Source organism: Scleropages formosus, chromosome 7 (assembly GCF_900964775.1).
Source record: "Scleropages formosus chromosome 7, fSclFor1.1, whole genome shotgun sequence".
Taxonomy (NCBI): Eukaryota; Metazoa; Chordata; class Actinopteri; order Osteoglossiformes; family Osteoglossidae; genus Scleropages; species Scleropages formosus.
This window is the reverse complement of record NC_041812.1, coordinates 18,144,554-18,167,524: the sequence shown is the minus strand read 5'-3', so window position 1 is coordinate 18,167,524 and position 22,971 is coordinate 18,144,554. Positions and strand designations below refer to the sequence as shown.

The window sequence follows — 22,971 nt, the reverse complement described above, 5'->3', positions numbered from 1 at the left end:
TTCTCTGCAAAATTCAGTGTATCTGTGCCATACACTTGATTCACCAGTTCAGAAGTTTCTTGAACGCTTTTCTTGAGCTTTAAACAAATTTCATTTGCCCATCTTTGTTAGAGCTGGAGGGGGGCGCGGTGGCCCAGTGGGTTGGACTAGGTCCTGCTCTCTGGTGATCTGCGGTTCTAGTCCTGCTTGGGGTGCCTTGCAACAGATTGGCGTCCTGTCCTGGGTGTGTCCCCTCCCCCTCCAGCTCTGGCTCTGGCTCCCCGCGACCCCGAATGGGACAAGCGGTTCAGAAAGTGTGTGTGTGTGTGTGTGTGTGTGTGTGTGTGTTAGAGCTGGAGAAACATCACTTATGGCCCCTGTCTCGAAATAAGGGTTAAACTACTGGGAGTGCCAACTTAAGGATTAAACAGAAATCAGTCCTACTACTGCTGTACTGTCAAAAGTCTTGACTTTCACTCCCACACAACCACAACAAACACAGGATGCATCCAGTACAGTGTTCAGGCAAGAATGCAAAAAAGATCTCAAGTTCCCCTCCAGCCTTTGCAGAGTTAGGATTGATCTCAAACTCATACCACAGCTTAAGGTGAAACTTTCATTTTATTCACATCATGTTAGAAAGCATTTGATTCAACCCTCATATTTGCGTGAGTTTCAATTAAGGGTGGCATATGCTGGATGGTGGATTCAGGATTCTGCTCATCTGTGCCATTCGTAAAGAATGCCCAGCTGTCACAGCAACTCTGACAACACATGGATTTGGGGGCTTCCAATCAGGTTCAACTTAGACGAAGAAACAAAGAAAAAATGTTCTGGACAAAAAAGTTGTTTTTTTGTACATGAACCAGGCTGTCACTGGCCATTTCCCTTTCATATCCAACAGATTTGAATGGATCCATAATTTTCTTTGAACTGAAAACAATTAGTAAAAATAACCGAGGTACTGTGGTTTTCAAAACTGTCCAAGTTCCACCGCAGTTGAAAGTAGGATGTTGCTGGCTTTCCAAAGATGCGTTTCACTGCCAAACTATAAATTGTACTTCTCTAAATACAGTACTGCAACCCAAACACAAACAGGCTGATCAAATGCTTTCAATTAGTGAATATGAAAGGCTTGAGAGCCATATGGAGTGATGCTAATGCAGTAAGAATGAGCAAGAGCTGCCTTCTCACACCAGCACAGGACTTCACCAAACCCCAACCGTATATATTTGAGCTATAATGGGCAAATCCTTTTTATTGCATTTTGTGGAAATGCTTCATTGTTTTGATGGGAAATCATTCCAGAAACCAACTGACAGTAATGGATTTGCTAGAATCTCTTCAGATTGTACATGGTGTAAAGTTGTTTCTCTGTCTCTCTGCTGATGGGACATTTTAAGCCAAAAATACAGTTTTTGAAAGGTGATTTGGAAAGACATTTTTTATATTGGGTGGTAGTTTGACAATGAGGCAGGACAAAAAATGGACAGATAAAATGTGGAGGGTATATATCTGAGATTACCACTACTGCAATGTCCTACAAGAATCCATGTGAGCAAGTCCCATAATGTACTACCACCAGTGTAGGTATAGTGCTCTTGTACTGGGTGCGTCACAAATATTCTACTTGTTAAGTGCAAATTTCATGAGAAACTGTAATCTCTTGCTCAAAACGACTCACCAGATACATACATCATCAGAAACCGCTTGTCCCATACGGGGTCACGGGGAGCCAGAGCCTAACCCGACAACACAGGGCAAAGGGCTGGAGGGGACACACCCAGTCTGCCGCAAGGCACCCCAAGTGGGACTCAAACCCCAAACCCACCAGAGAGCAGGACCTGGTCCAACCCACTGCACCACTGCGCCCCCCAACTCACCAGATGTTACAAAGTTTTTTACATAGCTTCTTTTAGACTAGTGTGCACAGTCCAAGCTAGTCTAACATCAATGGTTGTAGTATAGGGAAAAAAAGACATATGTCAGTAATTGCTCTAACATTTCATTTAAATGCTTTTTTCTTTAACATGTTTCAAAAGCATAATTAAAAATGAAAAGTAAAAAATATTTCTAATGTTACGTTAAGTACCTGTGTAGCTACAATGTTTTTCCAGACCAGGACATCAGTCTCCACCTTTGCAAAGTGATTTGTGCCGATAAATTTAAACACAGCTTGAATGTTTAAAACCATGACCATCCTTGCTGCTCAAGAATAATCCACATCCTTATTACACCAAATCAATTTGCAGTCCTCTTGGCTTTGGCATCCCCAGAATGTTTCAACAACTCTTACTCATAAATTTGGAAAGAAGCAAAACATTGAAAAAGTGAGATCTTGTATATGTATTTCCCGTTTTCGCTCCAAGATTAGTTTTATGCTAAAATACAGCTTAACCATTGGAAGAATTGTGGTTAGTGGCCCAAACCTTTTTCATGCAGAGGTTGCCTCCAGTTTAATTTACTCCATGACTGACATGATTATTGATCGGAGATGGGTAACAGTCTGGCAAACAAGGATAGATAACTCAAGTTTTTGTCCCAGGTTTGACGCGCTCATAGCAGTGTCCACAGGTTTTCCGTTGCTGATGAGAAATATATTCTGCTCAGTTTCATTGCTAATTTATGTGTGTCCTGAGACAGCTATTTTTAAAATGTTAATGTTCAATTTTTGGATTCACTGGCATCAGTGGAGGTTTGGGAGACATGAGTATTGCCCTTGTATTTACCCCACTTGCCGACAGCAACGCATTTTCCGCAACTCAGACTGCATTGTGGTTTGTTCCCTATCCTGGCAAAACAATTTTAAGATTCAGTTCTGAGTGTGTTACTGTCTTCTGGCCCATCGCAACATACAGTATGCCATGGAGAAAAAAACACCCTACTTTGTGGCAGTGTCTGTGAAGGTACATATATGAAGATATTGAAGAGTTAAAGTGATGGCTATGCCATCTTTGACTCAATTCCAACTGTTCATGGGAAGGAGCTCCCCAGCTGGCTAATGAGCTGTAAACAAGGCACGACAGCGACACTGCTGCACATCCGCGATCTCACACCCCGCCTGCGTCCCTCCCTGTTGCCGCTTTTATCACCCATCTCGTGGGATCCAGACAGAGGCTTATTAATCCTGACAGGCCAATGGAGGTTAAACTCCTCCGGAGGCCTGTTCAACAGCGTCTTTATCTTTGAACTGTGGGACACACAACTTTCACGCATCTGGGAGGGAACTCTGCCCTCGCCCGCAAAGAACCACCAAAGCAGCCCGGTGCAGTTGACTGTTCAGGCTGCAGATAAACATTTCAATCTCACCGACAGGGCTGTAGGGCAATGTCTTTAAACCCTAATCCAGAAATGAATGGTTCATATGAAAATGGATGAGTTTTAAAATATTTTATGCAATTAATTGCATCATTTCCCGTGAAACTTATGTTAAATTTTACCGTCACGATATAATTTTGAGCATTTTTAAAGCGTAATTAATTTTCCATTGGAACAATTAATATTTTTATTACGTTTGTCATCGCAATTTGCTGCATGCTTCAGCAGGAAGCAATCCCAAGGGATTTCAGCAGTGTCAGTTAAATCACTGTGTTATTATTTATGTCATTTACTTTCATCGCTTTAAGGAACTGCCAGTCAAGCTGACAGAGAAGGATAAAAGTATCTGTGCAAAAAAAGAATGCATGGAGATGTCTTTGAGTGAAAGTTTCTCTCTTATTCTGTATGAGCAAATGATTGTCTTTTAAAATCAGAGCAGATCCAATGAGCCCATGGTGAAGGAATGTGAGAGGACAGGGAAAGGGGGCACGGGCAGCTCTTTTACTATGTCTCTCTTCATCCTATGCACCTCTTTATGAGGACCTATTTCAAGGTGAGGAGACTGATTGTATAGCAGAAATGTATTTCCGCACAGCGAATCAATTAAAAGGCCAAGCTTTGAAGAAGGACCGATATCTGCCGCTGGCATCCTCCTGAGTTAACACTGTTGCAATGGTGTACACTCTGCAGAGATGGGGGCACCACAGTTCAGCCTAGCCTCCAGTGCCCTTATTTCCTTTTAACTTTATATATATATTTTTAAACTTATATAAGCAAAAAAATGTATAACATATCAGTTAAAATTAGATATATTTATAAATATATACAGTATATAAATATATGTATCCATAAAAGGAGATACATACAGAGTGTGTGTGTGTGTGTGTATATATATATATTCATTCATGTATATGTATCAACAATTTATGAAAGATTCTTGTGTGAAGTATCCAGTTATGAATTTTACAGACTCTAGATAGCATAATAGCCTATGAGGATGCTGAATTTCAGTGAAAGTTGCAGGTTCAAAGTCCAGGTTATGTCTGTCTGCACTTTCTTTGATAAAGGTACTTTACCCTGACTGTAACAGATCCAGCAGTATGAAAAAGTAAAAATAAACTCTCCTTGGATCAAATATGGTGGGTGCTGGGGAGCCAATGTAGACATTAAAACGTACAGCGTAATGTTGGGAATGTAGGCAAAAAGACGTTCAGCAGTGGCTTTGGGTTTGTGCCATCGACACATTTAGTACGTTTCATTGGGCTGGAAACAATGACACAGACTTGTGGTCATAATTACAGAAGGTGTGACACCTGTGTGTAATAAGCTAATAAGCTATTCAGCCTGGTGACACTTAGCAGGCTTTGTGTGGTGCTGGGTGATGCTGAGTGAACAGAAAATGGTTCTTTAACAAACTGGGACAGATGTGCACCTCTGGTACTCTCACACGTCTTTCAGAAGTGCTCCTGATTTTACAGAGCTGGAACGACTAAATAATCTCCCCTTGTGGCCACAGACTTCATGGCTGTCAGATGCTGGATGTACAGAGAGTGGAAATTTTTCTCATTTAATCAGTGTATGGCTTTTTTCTCCATACAAACATAACGTGAATAGCAATGCAGGAACAAAAACAACCACTTCAAAAATTATCTTAACTGCGAGAATCAAAGTTTCTGATTCATGCAATACATTTTCGCTTTTTTGTTGAGAGTATTCAAGGTCCGTAGCTGTTGCTATTCAAATGGTCGTAACCTTACTCGGCGGAGTTATGTGTGGGTCGTAAGTTGCAAATGCGGAGCCACAAATTAGTAGAAAAGTGGTGCAGTTGTGCAGAATGGCTTCAGTGTGTACATACCTGCTCATCTCGGTTACTTTACGATGCAAAGAGAACATCATTTTAATTTTATTTAATGTATATTTAAAAATTATCATGTGTCACAATTTGTATTGCTTGTCATTATTTTAAAATAATGCTTTATTGGTCAGGTATGCCTGCACATACAGGGAATTTGTTACAGTGGATGCTCAGTCAGACACGTTAAACGTAACAGAACACTAAAGTAAAAGAGCTAGTATGACGCGACAGAGTTTGAATAAAATACAATAATGTGCTAATAGTGCAATGATTTTCAAGTATGTGTATGTACGTATGTAAATGACAGCAGAACTAAATATAAATAGGTGTAACTGGTGACACTTGAATAAATATAATACTTTAGCATATGAATGTAGACCCTTGTGTTACCAGTGCAAAGTCTTAACTTTTGTCAGTTTAAGAGCTGGATACAAACAGTGGAATGTTATTTTTGTTTGTGTGGTATGGGTTATAATGTGCCTTTCAGAGGTTGATAAGGGGCACTGCTTGAGGGGAAAAATATTCTATACAAAAGAGCCACTATCCCTTAGGCTGTAAACTGGCCCACCTGTAATTAAATAACCATATTAACTTTGGTGTTTATTCAGCATTTGATAGTTTTGAACTCACTAACCAGTCATAATTTCTCCAGTTTAAATTAATAGGAATTGGGTGTTCAGTTTCTAAATTTTATTTATGAACAGTCAAAACATTGCGTTTCTAAAACAAGGTTAGGCTCTTCCGTTCGATCGGACTGCAGCTCTTACAATCTTTTTCATGTTCCTTTTGCAAGACATTAAAATTTTGCTGCCGAATCTCTTTTAAAAGTAATTTCACGGAGTCCACACAGATAACCCTGTAGGAACATGTGCTTTAAAGAAGGGCTGGGCTGACTCCTACCTTCTTCTTACCTCTCATTAGAGGACTGCAGGGGTAATCAGCCCTTTTGTTCTGGGGATCTTAATTGCCTGTCTTTCTGTGAGGGCTCTTCAGTGTAATTGCATGGGAAGATCTGTCTTCTTTGCATGCAAAGAACAGGCTGGTGGCACGATATCTCACTGCTGTGGTCATGAGTGGGTTTATGGACAACACAGAGGCACTAGTCTGCTCCTTCTACTGTATTGCTTGCTGTAGCTGGAATAACAGATTTGTATAATGACAGAAATCCCCCCACCCCACACACACACACTCTCATAGACTTGGAGCAGTCTTAGGAGGGATCAAAGTGGTGGCTTCACGCTACTTTCCTGAAAGTAGAACGTGCTCAAGAGGAATACATCCACTTAATGGGATTTCTGTAGACCAGATCAGGGTCAAGCAGACGGGGGAGGGGCACAAATCTCGAAGTGATGCTTCCTCATCTTCTATCATCTTCTATCACTTTATTTGCAAGGATTCTGTCCAAAATGGTCATGTTCATCTGTGCCATTTGTGTGTCACATAAGACGGTGTGCGAACATTTGTGATGAACACATTAGATTTGTCCGAGAAGGCAAAATCGGGAAGGTGAAGTTGAAAAATGGAAGAATGAGAAAAGAAATGTAACGCGTTTCACCAGGAACAAATGGTTCTGACTCAAAGACATATTCAAGACTTTCTGCATATGAGTGCGAAGACCTCAGGTGGATACCAGTAAAAAGGTGCTGTGTAGAAAATCTGCACATCAAACACTTGTAACATAATACCTCACTTAACCCATGGAGAATGTAAACCTCTAAATTGTCTCTAGGAAATGATGGGAAATAAAGTAAAGTGTTTCGAAGAACCCATAGGACAAGTAAGGTGGCCCATTATCTCAGTGAAAGACTCGTAAATTTACCATAGTAAAAATCTCCTGGAAAATTTGCAGCAGTATGCCTCAGTAACCCATGGAAATGTACTAATTGCCTCTGCTCAGTTTATGCAAGGAGACGAGGTGGTTCCGTTCAGAATATTTATGTAATATAATTGAAATGAATAAAACATGCAGAAGATGAAATCAAGCTACTTAAGCCTCTTATTCATCACTTTTCTTTACTTAACTCCCCTCCAGCCCATCGGTATCCTTTCCACCACAGGACTCACGAGAACAAAAACGGGAAATGCGTTTCTCTTCACGGCCAGAGTTAGCTCAGCAGATAGGTATTTCTCAGGGAGCGGGAGCACACACTTTCTCTCAGTGTGCATCGTAAGTAACCGGGAAGGGATAATTAGCAAAATTAACAAGCTGGCAGAATATCACAAGTTGGTAGAAATCACCCAGAGCAACTGCGCCCGCACACAAACAACTTTGTGGGGGGAAAAAAATGGTGTGACCGTCCATGGAGGACGAGAATTGATTGTCTTGCGTAAATGTGTCTAATTGTTTTCACTTTCCGGGTGGAACAAAATGCACACAATTAAAATTAAATAAGTGTGTGTCAAAGCTCTCAGACATCTGTTTCGCTTCCTGTGATGTCCCCCCGCTTGTTTTGCCGCGGAACCACGGCTCGAATTCCCCGTGCTGCTTCGAGCGCAGGCCTATCGGTGTGGGAAAATGGTACACGGTTTCTGTCCTCACTCTTTTTCTTTGTACTCCTGTAGAAAGCAAGTGGGCGCACACACATAGGCTGCATCACCCACAACGTTCCGAACTTCGCTCGCTCCACCCACATGGGTTCCCTCCGTCGCACCCGCCCGTGTTTTTCCCTTTCGGCTCTTGGTGCGACAGTCACCGCAGAAAGTCCGGATTAAATGGTTCTTCTAAAGTTTCGGTCCTTCGCGTCCATCCGAGAGGGGAATTAGTGAGCTGGGCTGTGCCTCGGTGAACACCAAACAACGCCATCCTTCTCTGTCTCTGTGGTGGAGGAGGGACATGGGCATTCCACACAGGGCTTCTCCTTCCATCCCATTTGACAAAGAGTCCTGCCAGCAATGGGCTGACGCTTTCCTTCATTTCCATTTCCTCCACACATGAGCTGAAGCTCAGGGCCTCTTCCCCTGACCCCCCTCTCCTCTCCTCTCCGGCTTCCACGCTGCTTGGAAATGTTATGATGTATTATGACCTTTTCTCAGCCAGTATTTCACAGCCTGTTGTGAGCCATTTTATTTCTTTTTTCTTCCCCTTTATGAAGCCTGTTTTTATTTCTGCTGTGAAAAAATAATAGTAATAATGGTAATAATTCGCGGCCCTGGGCATCCTCGCTCACCATGCCTGGCAATAAGCAATTTCAGCAGTAATGGATGTTCTAATGAAAAATAAGCAGCAGGCAGGTAGGACTGCTCTCAGCATATGCCTTGTTTGCCAGCTTTAGCTCAGAATGAATCCCAAAGAGTGCTGTTTGTAGACCCCACCCTTCTTAGAGAACTGCCTCTCTTTCTTTGTTTTTTACAGTGTTTAATCCAAACTTTATCTAAGTGTATTTCGTAGAGAGACCTTTGTGTCTCATTTCAGTCATTAATGTAGCTCTTCTGCCTCTCTGTGCATCTCTGGGGGGGGTGATTTTTTTTTTTTTTTTTAAATATTAGCTACTTCCCATATAAGGGGGGTGCGGTGGCGCAGTGGGTTGGACCACAGTCCTGCTCTCCAGTGGGTCTGGGGTTCGAGTCCCGCTTGGGGTGCCTTGCGATGGACTGGCGTCCCGTCCTGGGTGTGTCCCCTCCCCCTCCGGCCTTACGCCCTGTGTTGCCGGGTTAGGCTCCGGTTCCCCGCGACCCCGTATGGGACAAGCGGTTCTGAAAATGTGTGTGTGTACTTCCCATATATGGTTTTTACCCCAAACATAATTCTCATTCAAAAAGCAGCCCCTATGCTTTTGTAGTGGCATAGAGGGCGGAACGGTGCCTCACAGCTCCTGGCTTCCAACATCAGTTCAAATCTGGCTCTGTCTGGAGTTTGCTTGTTACAGGGGTTTCTTTCCACGGTCCAAAGATGTCTGTTTCAGGTCATTTGAGAAATTTACATTTATTCATTTAGCTGACACTTTTCTTCAAAGTGACTTACAATGTAAAGGTTACAGTTATTTGCATAGCTAGGTAATTTAATTGGTGCAATTGAAGGTAAGTACCTTCCTCAAAGATACTACAGCCAGAGGTGGGAATCGAACCTGCGACCTCTGGATCCAAAGGCAGTAACTCCAAGCACTACACTACCAGCTGTTCCCCCAAATTTGTTTGCCCCCTTAGTCTTTGTGATATGCCTCTATGAGTCTTTGTTTTGCCAATTTGACTTCTGCTACTAATGGGTTAAGTAGTTGAAAATTACAAGTTTAAGTGGAAAAAGTGTTTGCAGTCAAGATAGTAAACTTTTTTTCATAAAGATTATTGCTGATACTTTTTTCTTATTTATGTAATATTCTGATTTTTTTTACTTATCCTTATTGGTGATCAGCCACAACATTAAAACCACTTGCCTAATATTATGTAGGCCCCCTTCATGCTGCCAAAACAGCTCTGACCAGTCATGGTATGGACTTCACAAGACCTCTGAAGGTGTCCTGTGGTATCTGGCATCAAGACGTTAGCAGAAAATCCTTGAAGTCTTGCAAGTTGCGAGGTGGGGCATCCATGCATCAGAGTTGTTTTTCCAGCACATCCCACAGATCAGATTGTGATCTGGAGAACTTGGAGGTCAAGTCAATACCTAAACTCTTTGTCACGTTCCTCAAACATTCCTGAACGATTTTTGCAGTGTAGCAGGATGCATTATCCTGCTGAAAGAGGCCACTGCCATCAGGGAACATTGTTGCCATGAAGGGGTGTACATGGTCTAAAACAATCTGTAGGTAGGTGGTACGTGTCAAAGTAACAGCCACATGAATCCCAGGACCGAAGGTTTTCCCAGAAGAACATGGACCAGATCATGCTGCCTCCGCTGGCTTGCCATCTTCCTATACTGCAGCCTGCTGCCATCTCTTCCCCAGGTAAACAATGCACACGCATCCAGCCATCCACAAGAACTAAAAGAAAACGTGATTCATCAGACCAGGCTACCTCTGTAGGCACTTTCGGCAGTTAACAGGGGTCAGCATAGGCACTCTGACCAGTCTGCGGCTACGCAGCCCCATACACGGGAAGCTGCGATACACTATGTGTTCTGACACTTTTCGATCATGGCCAGCATTAAGGTTTTCAGCAATTTGTGCTACAGTAGCTCTTCTGTGGGATCAGACCAGTCGGGCTAGCCTTTGCTCCACACACACATCATTAAGCCTTGGGTGCCCATGACCCTGTCGCTGGTTCACCAGTTGTCCTTCCCTGGACCACTTTTGGTAGGTACTAACCACTGCATACCAGGAACACCCCACAAGACTTGCCATTTTGGAGATGCTCTGACCTAGTCTTCTAGCCATCACAATTTTGCCCTTGTCAAAGTCATTCAGATCCTTACATTTACCTATTTTTTCTGCTTCTAACACATGAAATTCTAGAAGTGACTGTTCACTTTCTGCTTAGTATATCCCACCCCTTGACAACTGCCATTGTAATGAGATAATGTTATTCACTTCACCTGTCAGTGGTTGTAATGTTGTGGCTGATCGTGTATGTTCAACAATTCTGGCTCTAATTTGCCCTGATTGTTTTCAAACACACACACACATCTGACTCTAATTACCACCTTAATTAGGGTGATTTAATTTGGGGAGGGGGTTTCTTTTCCACACCTGTGATTGCATGTTTCATTGGCTTTCGCATGAAGGAAATTACATGAAACATGTCTGTTGTAATTTTTTCCACGACAGTCATGTCCTTCTGAAACTGACAAGATCTGATCAATTTTAATGCCAAAAATAGAGAAAATTGGGCTGCTTTTTGACAGTACTATTTGGGTTCCACTGCTCTGCTGTGTAGATGGCTGAATGACTGTTTGCGTAGTGCGTTTAGCACTGTAAATTACCTTGGATTAATCCATCAAGGAAATGCTGCATAGTTATCATTGTGCATTGTCTTTTAAAGAAGCATCAATGAGATGGTTCCAGGGAGAACCATCTACTAAATGAAGGAAACATCCATCTTCTTCCGCTTATCCAGGACCGGGTCGCAGGGGCAGTAGTCTAAGCAAAGCCCCCCAGATTTCCCTCTCCCCGCAAACCTCCTCCAGCTCCTCTGGGGGAACCCCAAGGCGTTCCCAGGCCAGCCGGGAGACGTAGTTTCTCCAACATGTCCTGGGTCTGCCCCGAGGCCTCCTCCCAGTGGGACATGCCCGGAACACCTCCCCAGGGAGGCATCCAGGAGGCATCCGGAACAGATGCCCAAGCCACCTCAACTGGCTCCTCTCGATGCGGAGGAGCAGCGGCTCTACTCCGAGCTCCTCCCGGGTGACTGAGCTCCTCACCCTATCCCTAAGGGTGCGCCCAGCCACTCTGCGGAGGAAACTCATTTCTGCCGCTTGTATCCGCGATCTCATTCTTTCGGTCATGATCCAGAGTTCATGACCATAGGTGAGGGTAGGAACGTAGATCGACCGGTAAATTGAGAGCTTCGCCTTACCACTCAGCTCCTTCTTCACCACAACAGACCGGTCAAAATGACCGCATTACTGCGGATGCCGCACCAATCCGTCTGTCAACCTGCCGCTCCATTTTTCCCTCACTCGTGAACAAGACCCCCAGATACTTAAACTTCTCTACTTGAGGGAGGAGCTCCCCCCTAACCCGGAGGGGGCAATCCACCTTTTTCCGACTGAGGACCATGGTCTCGGATTTGGATGTGCCGATTCTCATCCCCGCCGCTTCGCACTCGGCTACAAACCTCTCCAGTGCGCGCTGTAAGTCTTGATTCGATGAAGCCAACAGGACCACATCGTCCGCAAAAACAGAGACGAGATCCTGCGGCCACCAAAACAGACATCCTCCGTTCCCTGGCTGCGCAATGAAGGTAACATGTAAATGTAATTCTTCCGTTTGTCTCCAAGGCTGATGGCTGTGATGGCTGATCGGTGGTTGACTTTACACACCACACGTCACACAGCAAGGATCAACATGCCTACAGCTGCTCGCTGGTGTTGGCTGAGCTGAAAAGTTGACAGGTGCTCTCTCGAAAGGCCACGCACACATCATTCTCTGCCTTTCAAAAATCTGTAGTCTTTTTTCTTTTCATTTCCACAGTCAGGGGTGGACAATATTATGTTCTATTTATGTTATTTACATCACATTTATGCAAATGCTTCCAAACACTTCCTACAAATAATGTTCTTATGCACTTTCCTGATGCTACAGTTTTTTGTTTGCAATGCTTGACTCTTACCTGTCTTACAAAGAGCATTTTATTGAATGTCTTAGATCACAAACATTTACTGTCACACCATGATTACATAATGCATTTTTTTCTGCAGTTGCAGAATTTACTGAATCCATATTTGGTTAGAATCACAGCCTCTCTTTTCTGTTTTGTCTCTTACTCACCAGCTCACATTTCCCTCCCTCTCCTGTCTGTCTCTGTCTCTCTATTAGCTTCCCTTTCTCTGTGTTTCCGTGCGCTCCCCCTCACTCGCTCTCTGTCAACAAAGAGTCAGTGGGGTGATCACTGCTGCACTGTGAGAGATAAGTCCATCAGTTGCTCTGTATGCCAGAGACGCTAAGGAAGCAGACGGAGTTGTTCGCTCCACGCTCTGTGTGCTCAGCACATCAGGAGGGTGGCGCTCTGCTGTCTGTCAGCCGTCACACTGATGTGACTGTGTGGGGCTTCAAATACACGCAGCACTTTCTCTCTGTTGTTTCGGCTGTAGATTTCAAATGAGGTGGGCCCTGTGTTCTTTGCTGTGCGAGTGTGGTTCGGGGAGGTAGGCCAATGTGGCGATGGGCTAGACCGCTCTCTTTACCCATGTGCACCACCTTTTACGGTATTGGTGAATGTGTGGATATGATAATAAATGGGGTCATGGTCCTTGTGTGTATCAGGTTACGGATGTAATATGAAATGAAGTTGTGTTTCACTGACGTTCCCAGTTCAGATGTGATTTGAAGAAGGGCTTTGCTTGCTGTGATGTTGAAGTCGTTGATGGATACTCATCTCCCGTTTTGCTTTATGTAGGACCATGTCTCTTTTTGGGGGTTTAAGTAAGGTGAGAGTTGGGCCAGGTCTAGCATCCTGATAAATGTGTAGATATTATAGTCCTAAACCCAGCGTTGTTTGCATGTGAGGAGGAAGAACAATTGTTTTATGACAGATTGCTCTTTTGTCCTCCATTAGTCTCCAACACCCCTATGGAGTCACATGTAGCTTCATCTTCTCTCTGTGCCTCCTATCATTCTGCTGGAATGGAGTGCGGCTTTGCAGTGTGGCTTTGATTAACACGGCGAGAGAGAGAGCGACGTGCACTTTTTCAGAGCTTCTGTGCATTGGGTGAAAGTCAAAGAAAGCTCTGATCATATATCAGACTGATGGAGGATCAAGCACAGTCCAAGGGAAGAAGGGAAACCTTACAACATCCACTTTATGTGTCCTTTTATGTACCCTTAAATTAATATGTTTGAAAAATTAAAAATATGGATTTATATTAATGGCTCTAATTAATGTTCATTTAATTTAGTTCTGCAGTGACCTGTACTGCTAAAGGCAAATTGCACATAGTGTAATGAAAGAAGAAAAAGTTGCAGTAGGTTCAGTTTCTGAAATGATTTTTATATATGCGTCACATTACTGCCATTTCATGACATCCAGAGCTGCAGATGGATGTGGAAATTGGAGGACTTGTGGGCTTGGTGGACAGATGATGAGCTGGAAGAGGCATGATAGAAATCATGTTTGTTTGGCGCAGTTATTCTGCCTTATAGTACATTTCTTTTTATTTATCTATTACATTTCTATTTCTTCACCTAACACTTTTTTTCAGTGTTAAACAATTATTTACAATTATTTACCCATTTAACAGCTGGGCAAATTTTTCAGGGTAAGCTATATACTTTGTACAAAAGCAGGAGGTAGGAATCTAACCTGGGTGCTTTGAGTGCAAGGTGTCAACCATTTCACTTTCCATTATGGTGCTGGGGTTGAAGAAGACCTGGCACACACACCCCCCTCCCCCAAACACACCACAACATTTGTCTGTCACAGCATCTGCCAGGGTTGCATCTCTGCCCTGGTCAGCAAAATGCGTCGACTCCTGCAGATGCAGCCAGTTTTATTATTCTCTTTTTTGTTTTATATTTTATTAAAAGCAAGTGAAAAATGGCAGCAGCTGTGCATTAATATTCTTTTCATGCAGAACAGTTGGCAGTACCACCTGTGTAAAAAGAGAGGAAAAATAATTCGCTATACATTCTCCTGCTTCTGAAGGGTGGCGGAAACCCTGCAAATACGGCGCCGTAAACCAAGGCTCCGAGGGATTGTTTCTTTAAAGTTATCGAGTGATTTATTGTAATGTTTACCAGTGTTGTTTGAAACAAATAAATTAAATAAAATAAGTTTTAAAAAATGTTGGAAAAAAAAGTATTTGTGGGAACACAATTACGAGCATGGGAAGAAGGCGAGCAAAAAAACCACAATAAGAATGCAGTCCCAATGAGAACCCCTGCACGGTCCTAATGAGAAGCCGAACCCGACCCTAATGAGGACACAAACACAAAACCTACTGAGAGCACACGCTTAGTCCTAATGAGAACACTAGTACACAAACTGTTCTAGCAGTCACAGAGCCAAACACCGTTCTCTGGAACTAGATTACACATCACCTCCTTTTGTGTAAAGTAAAACAAAGCTTTAATCCACGGGTGTCTTTAAACTTTACCGAATTTGTCCCACTTTTCCTTTGTTTCTTCATCTACAAGATGATGTCATAACTTGCCTGTTGAGCTGTGTCAAGAAAGCAGATGCTGCCATTACTTTTCAGTGCTATGGAGAGCAAGAAAACCCAGAGTCAAGGTGACCGATGAATTAAAAGAACAAGAGAGAATCTGTCAATTACAAAAAATTTAAAAAAAACTTCAGCTTCAGTGAGCTCTCTGTGTAATAAAATCCTTGAAAAGATGGGCTTATTTACATGTGAGTTCTAGTACTTGGGAAGCATACCTCTGTGTGAAAGCAGCAATAATACATTTACATGTATTCATTTAGCAGATTTTCTCAGCAAAAACACAATTTGTGCATTACATTAGGAGAAAGAGACATAGTTGCTGACATGTGATTCTAAAGTAAACCTAGTTTGTTTCTTTCCAAACACAGACAAATACATGAGGCATGGAAGAGAGGTGCTGGAGGATGAACCAGACTGAAAAGTCAATTACCTGACCTAATATGAGTTTACAGCTCTTTGTCTCGAGCGCATAAACTCAGCCCTGCCAACAAAAAACATCTCCAACCAGTTGGATCTCTCTCTTTGACACATTGGATCCCATCCCAGTCCTAGGGTGTCAAAGCTCAGTGAGAAATGGCAAGAGAGAGAAGTGTGTGTGTGTATCCGGTGTGGTGTGTTGCTCTGGGGTGAAAGTGAAAGTTAGGAGTTTCTTTAAAGTTATTTTGTACCCCTAGAGGTGCTTCTGTTTTCAAATTAGCCTTCGTTGCCTGTGACCCCCAGGTTGTCTTTAGTGATAGAGGATTTCACTGAGCTCAGATCTCAACAAAACACCAACTTTTACTGCACCGTTTCACCGTGTCTTGTTTTAAACAATGGAATGTATTTTTCTCTTTTGTGTTTAGATAGATTTAAATACGTCTGTTTGAGAGAAATATAACATTAAACATTTTATGAGCTGTGTGCGGTGCTGATTAGAACATCACCTGGGGTTAGTAGTAAAGCTAGATAATTCCTTTTCTTATAAAGATGCAGCTTTATGAATGTGTTGTTTAAGATACTTAGTGCTGCACGCTGATTTGTGTAAATGGCACACAGCAAGAAAAATTCTAATACACTCTTCCCCAGGTTAATGTATTTGTTCATGAAAACATACCACTTGGAGGTGAATTTCAATTAAATAAAATATCCATTTCTAGTTTTTATTATGGAGGAAAATTGCAATGTAGTCCCCAAAAAGTTATAGCGTTTCTATCAAAATATCACAATGTAAAAATCCATTAAACAAAGCACAACACGTACACATAATTACCTTTGGAAAAAGGATGGTAGTTCCACAGTATGAGTAATGAATAGTAAAATTTATGTAAGTATAATTGGCCCTAAACAAAAAGAGCACTAATTATTTGTCTTTGTCAAAACAGCAAACAAATGCAATGAAAATTATTTAAAAAAATAAATAAAAATCAGCATCCTAACAACTTTAGTGTCAACATTCAGTCTCCCAGACAAGTTTGTAGCTTTTATGTCAGTGATGATGTTCATGATCATGATGATTAAACTTTAGCACCTTCAGCAGCAGTCTTATCATGAAATAACAAAACACGACAATATGTGGAAAAACACAAGGCTGGCAACTAAGCAGGCCATATGCTTTTGGATGGTACTGTGGAGCAATTTGTCTTGTGGTCGTAACTGAGAGCAGGAATTGTTTGCTATCTAACTGAAAAGTAATTGTGCGGAAGGGAAGCGGTCTGCTATACGCAGAAACTTTTGGGAATCATGTCCACCACAACGCTGAAGCTCTCAGGGTAGAAATGGGTATAAATTTGTTCCGTCCACGATAACGAATTTCTGTAAAATGGATGTCTGCTATCCGGGGGGTAAGTGCTTTGATATGGAAGTATCATATGATGCGATGGGATAGTTCTACATTAAACTGATTATACACTATTTCACACTGTAGAGTAAGATATTTGAGTAAAACATGGTTTCAAATATTCCTTTCTCTGCCTTTTCATTTCTTTATTTTTTCTACTGACTTTGAGCAGAAAATGCGTATTTTTCAAGCAAGAGTGTAAAATTTTGAGGCACATTTTTGCACTGAGGGGGGTGTGGTGGCACAGTGTGTTTGGCTGGGTCCTGCTCTCTGGTGGGTTTGGGGTTCGAGTCCTGCTTGGGGTGCCTTGCGATGGACTGGCATCCTGTCCTGGGTGTGTCCCCTCCCCCAACAGCCCCACGCCCTGTGTTGCCAGGTTAGGCTCCGGTTTGCCGCAACCCCGGTCGGGGCAAGCGGTTTCAGACAGTGTGTGTGTGTGTGTGTGTGTGTGTGTGAATGATTTTCACACTGACATTTTGGTGTTATCGGTAAAATTAAGCTTATGTAGGTGAAATGAACAACTTTTAATAATTATAGTGTCTTGTTAAAGCAGTTAATGTAATTAATACTGTTGCATTATGTAATAAAATATTTGTTTCTCTTTAAACACTTCAGATTCTTTGTGTCACACTGATTTTTACAGAAAAAAACCCTTAACCACTTCACAGTAGTGACTGTGGCCCTTGGCTAGAAAAGGTTGGACACCTCTGGAATGAATGTTTCGTTAACTGTTCGGGTTCTAAAAAGAAATCGTTCTGAGCTGTAAAAGATCGCGCTGTGGATGTGTCTCCAGCAGTAGACTGAGCACTTTACCTGGATGAGATCATCTTTATATAGAGGCGGTTTGTAGGGGTTGCGGGTACATGGCGTTTGCAACAGTAAAATTGCGGACACTCTGTGGGTGGGTGGGTGTGTGTGTGTGTGTGTGTGTGTGTGAGAGAGTCATAGGCCTGGTACACAGGAGGCTGTGTGTGCTCCCTCCACCTGCACCATCTTTTACTCTCAGAGAAGAAGGTTCTTCAGCGAGAAGTGGCACGCAGCCCCAGTGCCATTCGGAGGCATTTTCCTTATGAACACCTCACAGACAAATGCAAATTTGGTTGTACCTTTGAATCACCAGGTGTTTCTCTCTGTTTTTAAGAATATTATGCTATTTACTTTCATACGTCGGTAAAGGACTTTTTCACCAGTACTTTAATAGTTCTAGTTATAGCATAATAGTATAATAGTTATTTTTTGTAGTTTTTTTATTTGAGGTTTTGATAGACCTTAATCTGCGCATAAATGGAGGGACATCATTTTGTAAATTTTACTTATTGTGACTTTGGAGTTATGAACAAATTGAGTTCTAGACAGACTAGATCTCAGTTGTGTTCATAACTTCTGGAGCCGCTGTAGAAATAACTTAACAGAGTGACAACAAGAACCATGTCTGACACCCTGAGAGCATAGACAAAGGCAAAGTGAAAAGTATTGCTCTGAGTCGTGCAACAGTTACACGTGTAAGACCTCCCATGAGATGAACCTAGCTTGGCTCACGGTCACTCTGTCCCCTTTTCAGGCAGCCCCCCAGCCACCGGCACCGGGACTCTGGTGATCACCTTAGAGGATGACAACGACAACGCACCCTACGTGTCCCCATCCGTGGCACGAGTGTGCGAGGATGCCAAGGACCTCAATGTAGTGGTGTTGGGTGGACAAGATAAGGACATCTACCCCAACGCTGAGCCCTTCAGCATCGAGCTTGGGAAACAGCCAGGGCTGGAGAAAACGTGGAAAGTCAGCAGGATCAACAGTGAGCATGACCTGACTACTTACATGCACAAGTCCCTATGTCTAATGCAAAGGACCTGGGTTTGAATCCCACCTCATCTGTAATACCCTTGATCAAGGTACTTACCCTGAATTGTTCCAGTGCAAATTTCACAACTACAAGTAGCTCAGCACTGTAAGTCGTTTTGGAAAAAAGCAACAACTAAATGTCTTATTAACTTGGCTCTTTGATCCACAGAACCTTGGTGTAATTTATCCATTTATACAGCAGGGTTTTCTTACATTTATCTGACACTTGTCCCCAAAGCAACTTACAGTGTTAAGCTACTCACAGTTATTTACCCATTTATACAGATGGGTAATTTTACTCAAGCAATTTAGGTAAGTATCTTGCTCAAGGTTACTACAGCTCAAGGTGAGATTTGAACCTGCAATCCTTGGGTCCAAAGGCAGGGGCTATAACCACTATCTTACTAGCTGTCTCCAGTGTACCAGTTGTACCTTACAGTATTTTTACTGTATCAGTTCAGGAAAAATACCTTGATCACAGGCACTGAAGTATTATTGATGAGTGAGGCTCACACCCTCATTATTCTCTTTATAGATGGGGTACAACAGGAATGCCTGTCTGGGGTGGAGGTTTAACTCGTTAACATGTCAGTAACACAGGATATCGCTGGGTGGTCGCTTTTCAGCTGCAGACTTCTGCTTTGGTGGGAATGGTTCTGAGAGTCAAATCTGCATTTAAACACGGTGCGCAAATTGCCTGCTCTTTTCTTGCCCTTTCAGCTCTGTTCAGAAATAGAGGCAATTAAAAATAAGAACCCCCTCCTCTCCTGGTTGATCCCTCTCAGCGTAGATGTGCTGAACATCTGTTTGGTCTGCTCGGCCATTTGTGGTGGTACTCAACTCCATTTTTACCAGACTTTCAGCGGATGAGCACATGGGAAGTGACATCATTCAGATGGCTCTGCTAGGTATGGTATGGTATATGTAGACCTCCCTCATCCTTGGTGGAAGAAAGCTTGAATTTTCCTCCCTGACATGGCAAGCTGGACTGAATGTTTCCCATATTTGGTCTGTCAGCCCAATGAGCACTAGACCACACACCAGCTGTGTGTCTCCACTGGCAGTGAATACGGTGATTTTTCTCAACATTTCCGATCCACCCTCCCCTAATTTGCTCATGTGACCTGGTTTATATATCCCCCATAACACCGTGATAATTCCCTTCGAATTGACTTGGAGGTTAGAGGTTTTATACATATCTCAAGTGTCATGTTAATTCCTATTGGTTTAACTTGCATGTGTGATTTAAACCGAATTCTACACCAGCACCACAGCAGATGTTATTAATGTATAAATTAGCATAATTAGAGGGAAAAACATAACCCCACATTTGCTTCTCTTTTTTCCCCCTAACCACTCTGCCATTGTAATGTTGTTTGGATTGAGGTGTTGCCTCTGATGCTCAAAGTCACCTGCTGGCAGTGGCAGATCACAGGTGTCTACTGGGTAAACATGTTACAAGTCTGAGCACGGAGCTGCACTGGCTACGGGGGTGTCTGGAACAAAAGGGTTGCTGCCGTGTCTCGGTGGGATGAAATCCTGCAAGTGAGGCACCCAGACCCGAAGCTCTCTGTTCTTTGAGCGATTCTCTGAGTGAACCAGCGAGGGAGAGGGGCTCCCCTACTTTCTAAATTCTCTCTGTTCTGCGTTCGTTTCTGGTCACTCACCCCCTCCTCCCCAGCTCCCAGGAGTCACCGCTGCTTTTTGAACACAGCCGATATGGAAACAGGCATTATAGAATGCCCTAAGGAGCATCCGAGGGTCTCCTGTGGATCCCTACTTTGGTCACACCTAAAACAATGCCTTGAGACAGGATTCAGTGAGAATCATCTTTTTCCTCTTATTTATTTTTTGCTCATCCATTATATCCATGCTGAGATTTTCCACAGCAGGTCTAGTGGCAATGACATATCCACCTCTAGTTTCATTGAAAGCATTAAGATAAACTGTAGCCGTCTTGCATATCTTAACGTACATCTTCAGCATATCTGTCTATCTATCCATTTATCTGTCTAGAAGGTCAATTTCAAAGTTGTAGTGAAAATGACTGAAAATGAAGTGAGCACAGGAGCATAGAGCTCTGCCCTTCATTCACCTTTTTATTCACCTCTTTGAGTGGCACAGTGAGTAGTGCGGGTGTTTCACAGCGCCTGGGTGCTGTGAGAGGTTGTGGGTTCGATCCCTGCTCAGTCTGTGTGGAGTTTGCATCTTCTCTCCGTGTCTGTGTGGGTATTAATCAGGTGCTCTGGTTTCTTCCCACAGTCCAAAGATATGCTGTTTGCTTTTTATACAGGGAGACCTGTCATGCCAAATGAAAACCCAAGATTTCATCTTTTAAAGTCTGTCATCTGACATCCTCTAGATATTCAAATGACCCCTGTGGGGTTGGACTGAAGCAGTTGCACAGTTCTGTAACTGAAGCACTGGTGTGTTTGTGTTTTGATAGCACATTGTCATTCACAAAGCTTTGTGAAGAATCGCTTTCTCAGAGTGTGCGCCATAGAAATGTGCCCTGGCGGATGACAAGGCACAGCAGAGGTGAATGAAAGGCAGAACTGTACACTCCTGTGTTCTCTTCATTTTCAGTCCCACACAGGTGGTTGTGGGGGATCTTTGCTCTCCCTTTATGAGAGATGGTGTATGACCTGTACCAGTATGTTCTGCTAACCACCATCATAGCCCCATTTCAATGATTTATCATGATATACAATGTGTGTCATTTTCATTGCGTCTGCCACCACTTGGCCAGTTCCTTAGTGTACAATGGTGCTCACAACTGCAGGCACATTTGCAGATGCAAATACACCAACCTATTATTACAAGAAATTGTTCTCAGTCTTCATTCTTTCTCAAGTTCTGTGATAGAATGTGAGTGAGAGTCTATGATGAATATTCTAATGGTTAATTACTCATTGTACCTCCCTAAGTTATACAAGTTGCCTTCTGCCAGGATGAAATATTACACATTGTGTGAAGACTTTACTGGTAGAATGATCAAAACTGTGCCCCTTATTATTATATTGCAATGTTTTTTTTTTTTTTAAACACATAACAAGAACACAAGTGAAACATATCAAGAATATATCCTTCCCTTGTTTAATTTAAAATTTAAAGGAAATAATTATTATTCTTCTGCATCATGGCATACATCTAAAGACTATACTTTTTTTTTTTAATGTATTTCAGTTTTCTTCAGTAAAATTTCAATTCATGTACTTAGCTTAATTCAGTCCATGCCATTGAATTATGTACATTTAATCTTTTTAAAGTAACACAGAGGAATTCTTCCCCAGTTTATGAATAATTGTTTTCATATAATATTTGTGTAGTAGCTGCAGCAATAGAATGAAGCAATAGTGAGCAAGCAAATACAAGGGGAGTTATTACATAGATGAAATAATCTTAACCAAAGTTGAAGGAATGCTTACAAGTAGAAGGAAGGCTATGTGCATCTGATAAGTATGTATTAATTATAACTTTTGTGTGTCAGAGTGAGTCTGTAACAATTTAATTTATTTTTGCACAGCGACTGCTAAATAGTGTGTAACCTGTTACAGAAAATAATGTATAATCACTGCATACAGAATAACATCTATGATATGCATTCAAAAACCAGTGTGGGAAATCGCCAGAAAGCAAAGGAGAAGCAGAAACAAGAGGCATAAGGAGAAACACAAGTATGGGGGTCCAAGGGCAATGGGCTGCCCACTGCCCCAGGCCTTGCTAACTCAGTACAATTACAGGAAAATGTCAGTGCTTAGTAAGCAGTTTACATGGTGCTCATGCAGTCATGTGAACATCAGCAGGTGATCCTCAAATTTTCGGGGCAGGCAGTGTAAATGGCGACGACTCACACGGTTCCCCGTGCTGAGTTCAACCCAGAGTGTGCACTATGTCTAACACACCCTGTTTCCGCTTTGTGTTACACCCACAGACACACATGCCCAGGTCACACTGCTACACAACCTGAAGCGTGCTAACTACAACCTGCCCTTGCTGGTGACCGACTCGGGGGTGCCGCAGCTCTCCAACAGCACCGAGATCAAAGTCCAGGTGTGCACCTGCAAGAAGAACAAGATGGACTGCAACAGTGCCTGGTTGGTCCGCTCCAGCATGCCCCTTTGCCTGGGCCTGGCCCTGCTCTCAATCCTCTGTGAGTATCCATCCCATGATGTCCCTACTTCCCCGCAGGGGACAGGTGGCTGAGGGCGCTACTCACAGCCATTTAAGGCCAGGTCAGTAAAGGAGGGGTATCAAGGACAGTTATGAAAAGGAAAGCAATCTTAGCTTTTACTTCCATCTTCTCCCAGGGATAAGAAAGTGGTGCTTTCCGTTAATGGATCCAGTAGGCGGGCGAGGTTCTCACAGCGGAAGCATGGCAAGAGGAGCAGCGCCGCACTGCTGTGTGAG

The 22,971-nt window shown here is 42.8% G+C and overlaps 1 protein-coding gene across 2 annotated transcripts in view; it reads left to right on the top strand.

Annotated features, from left to right (window-relative positions):
• Positions 1–22,971, top strand: part of cdh13 (cadherin 13, H-cadherin (heart)) — a 334,841-nt gene that overhangs the window by 298,284 nt on the left and 13,586 nt on the right. For both annotated transcript variants that reach the window (XM_018726675.2, XM_018726674.2), the window contains 2 exons: positions 18,281–18,514; positions 22,496–22,714. In XM_018726675.2, coding sequence (XP_018582191.2) covers positions 18,281–18,514; positions 22,496–22,714 — 453 coding nt within the window. The remainder of the gene's footprint in view (positions 1–18,280; positions 18,515–22,495; positions 22,715–22,971) is intronic.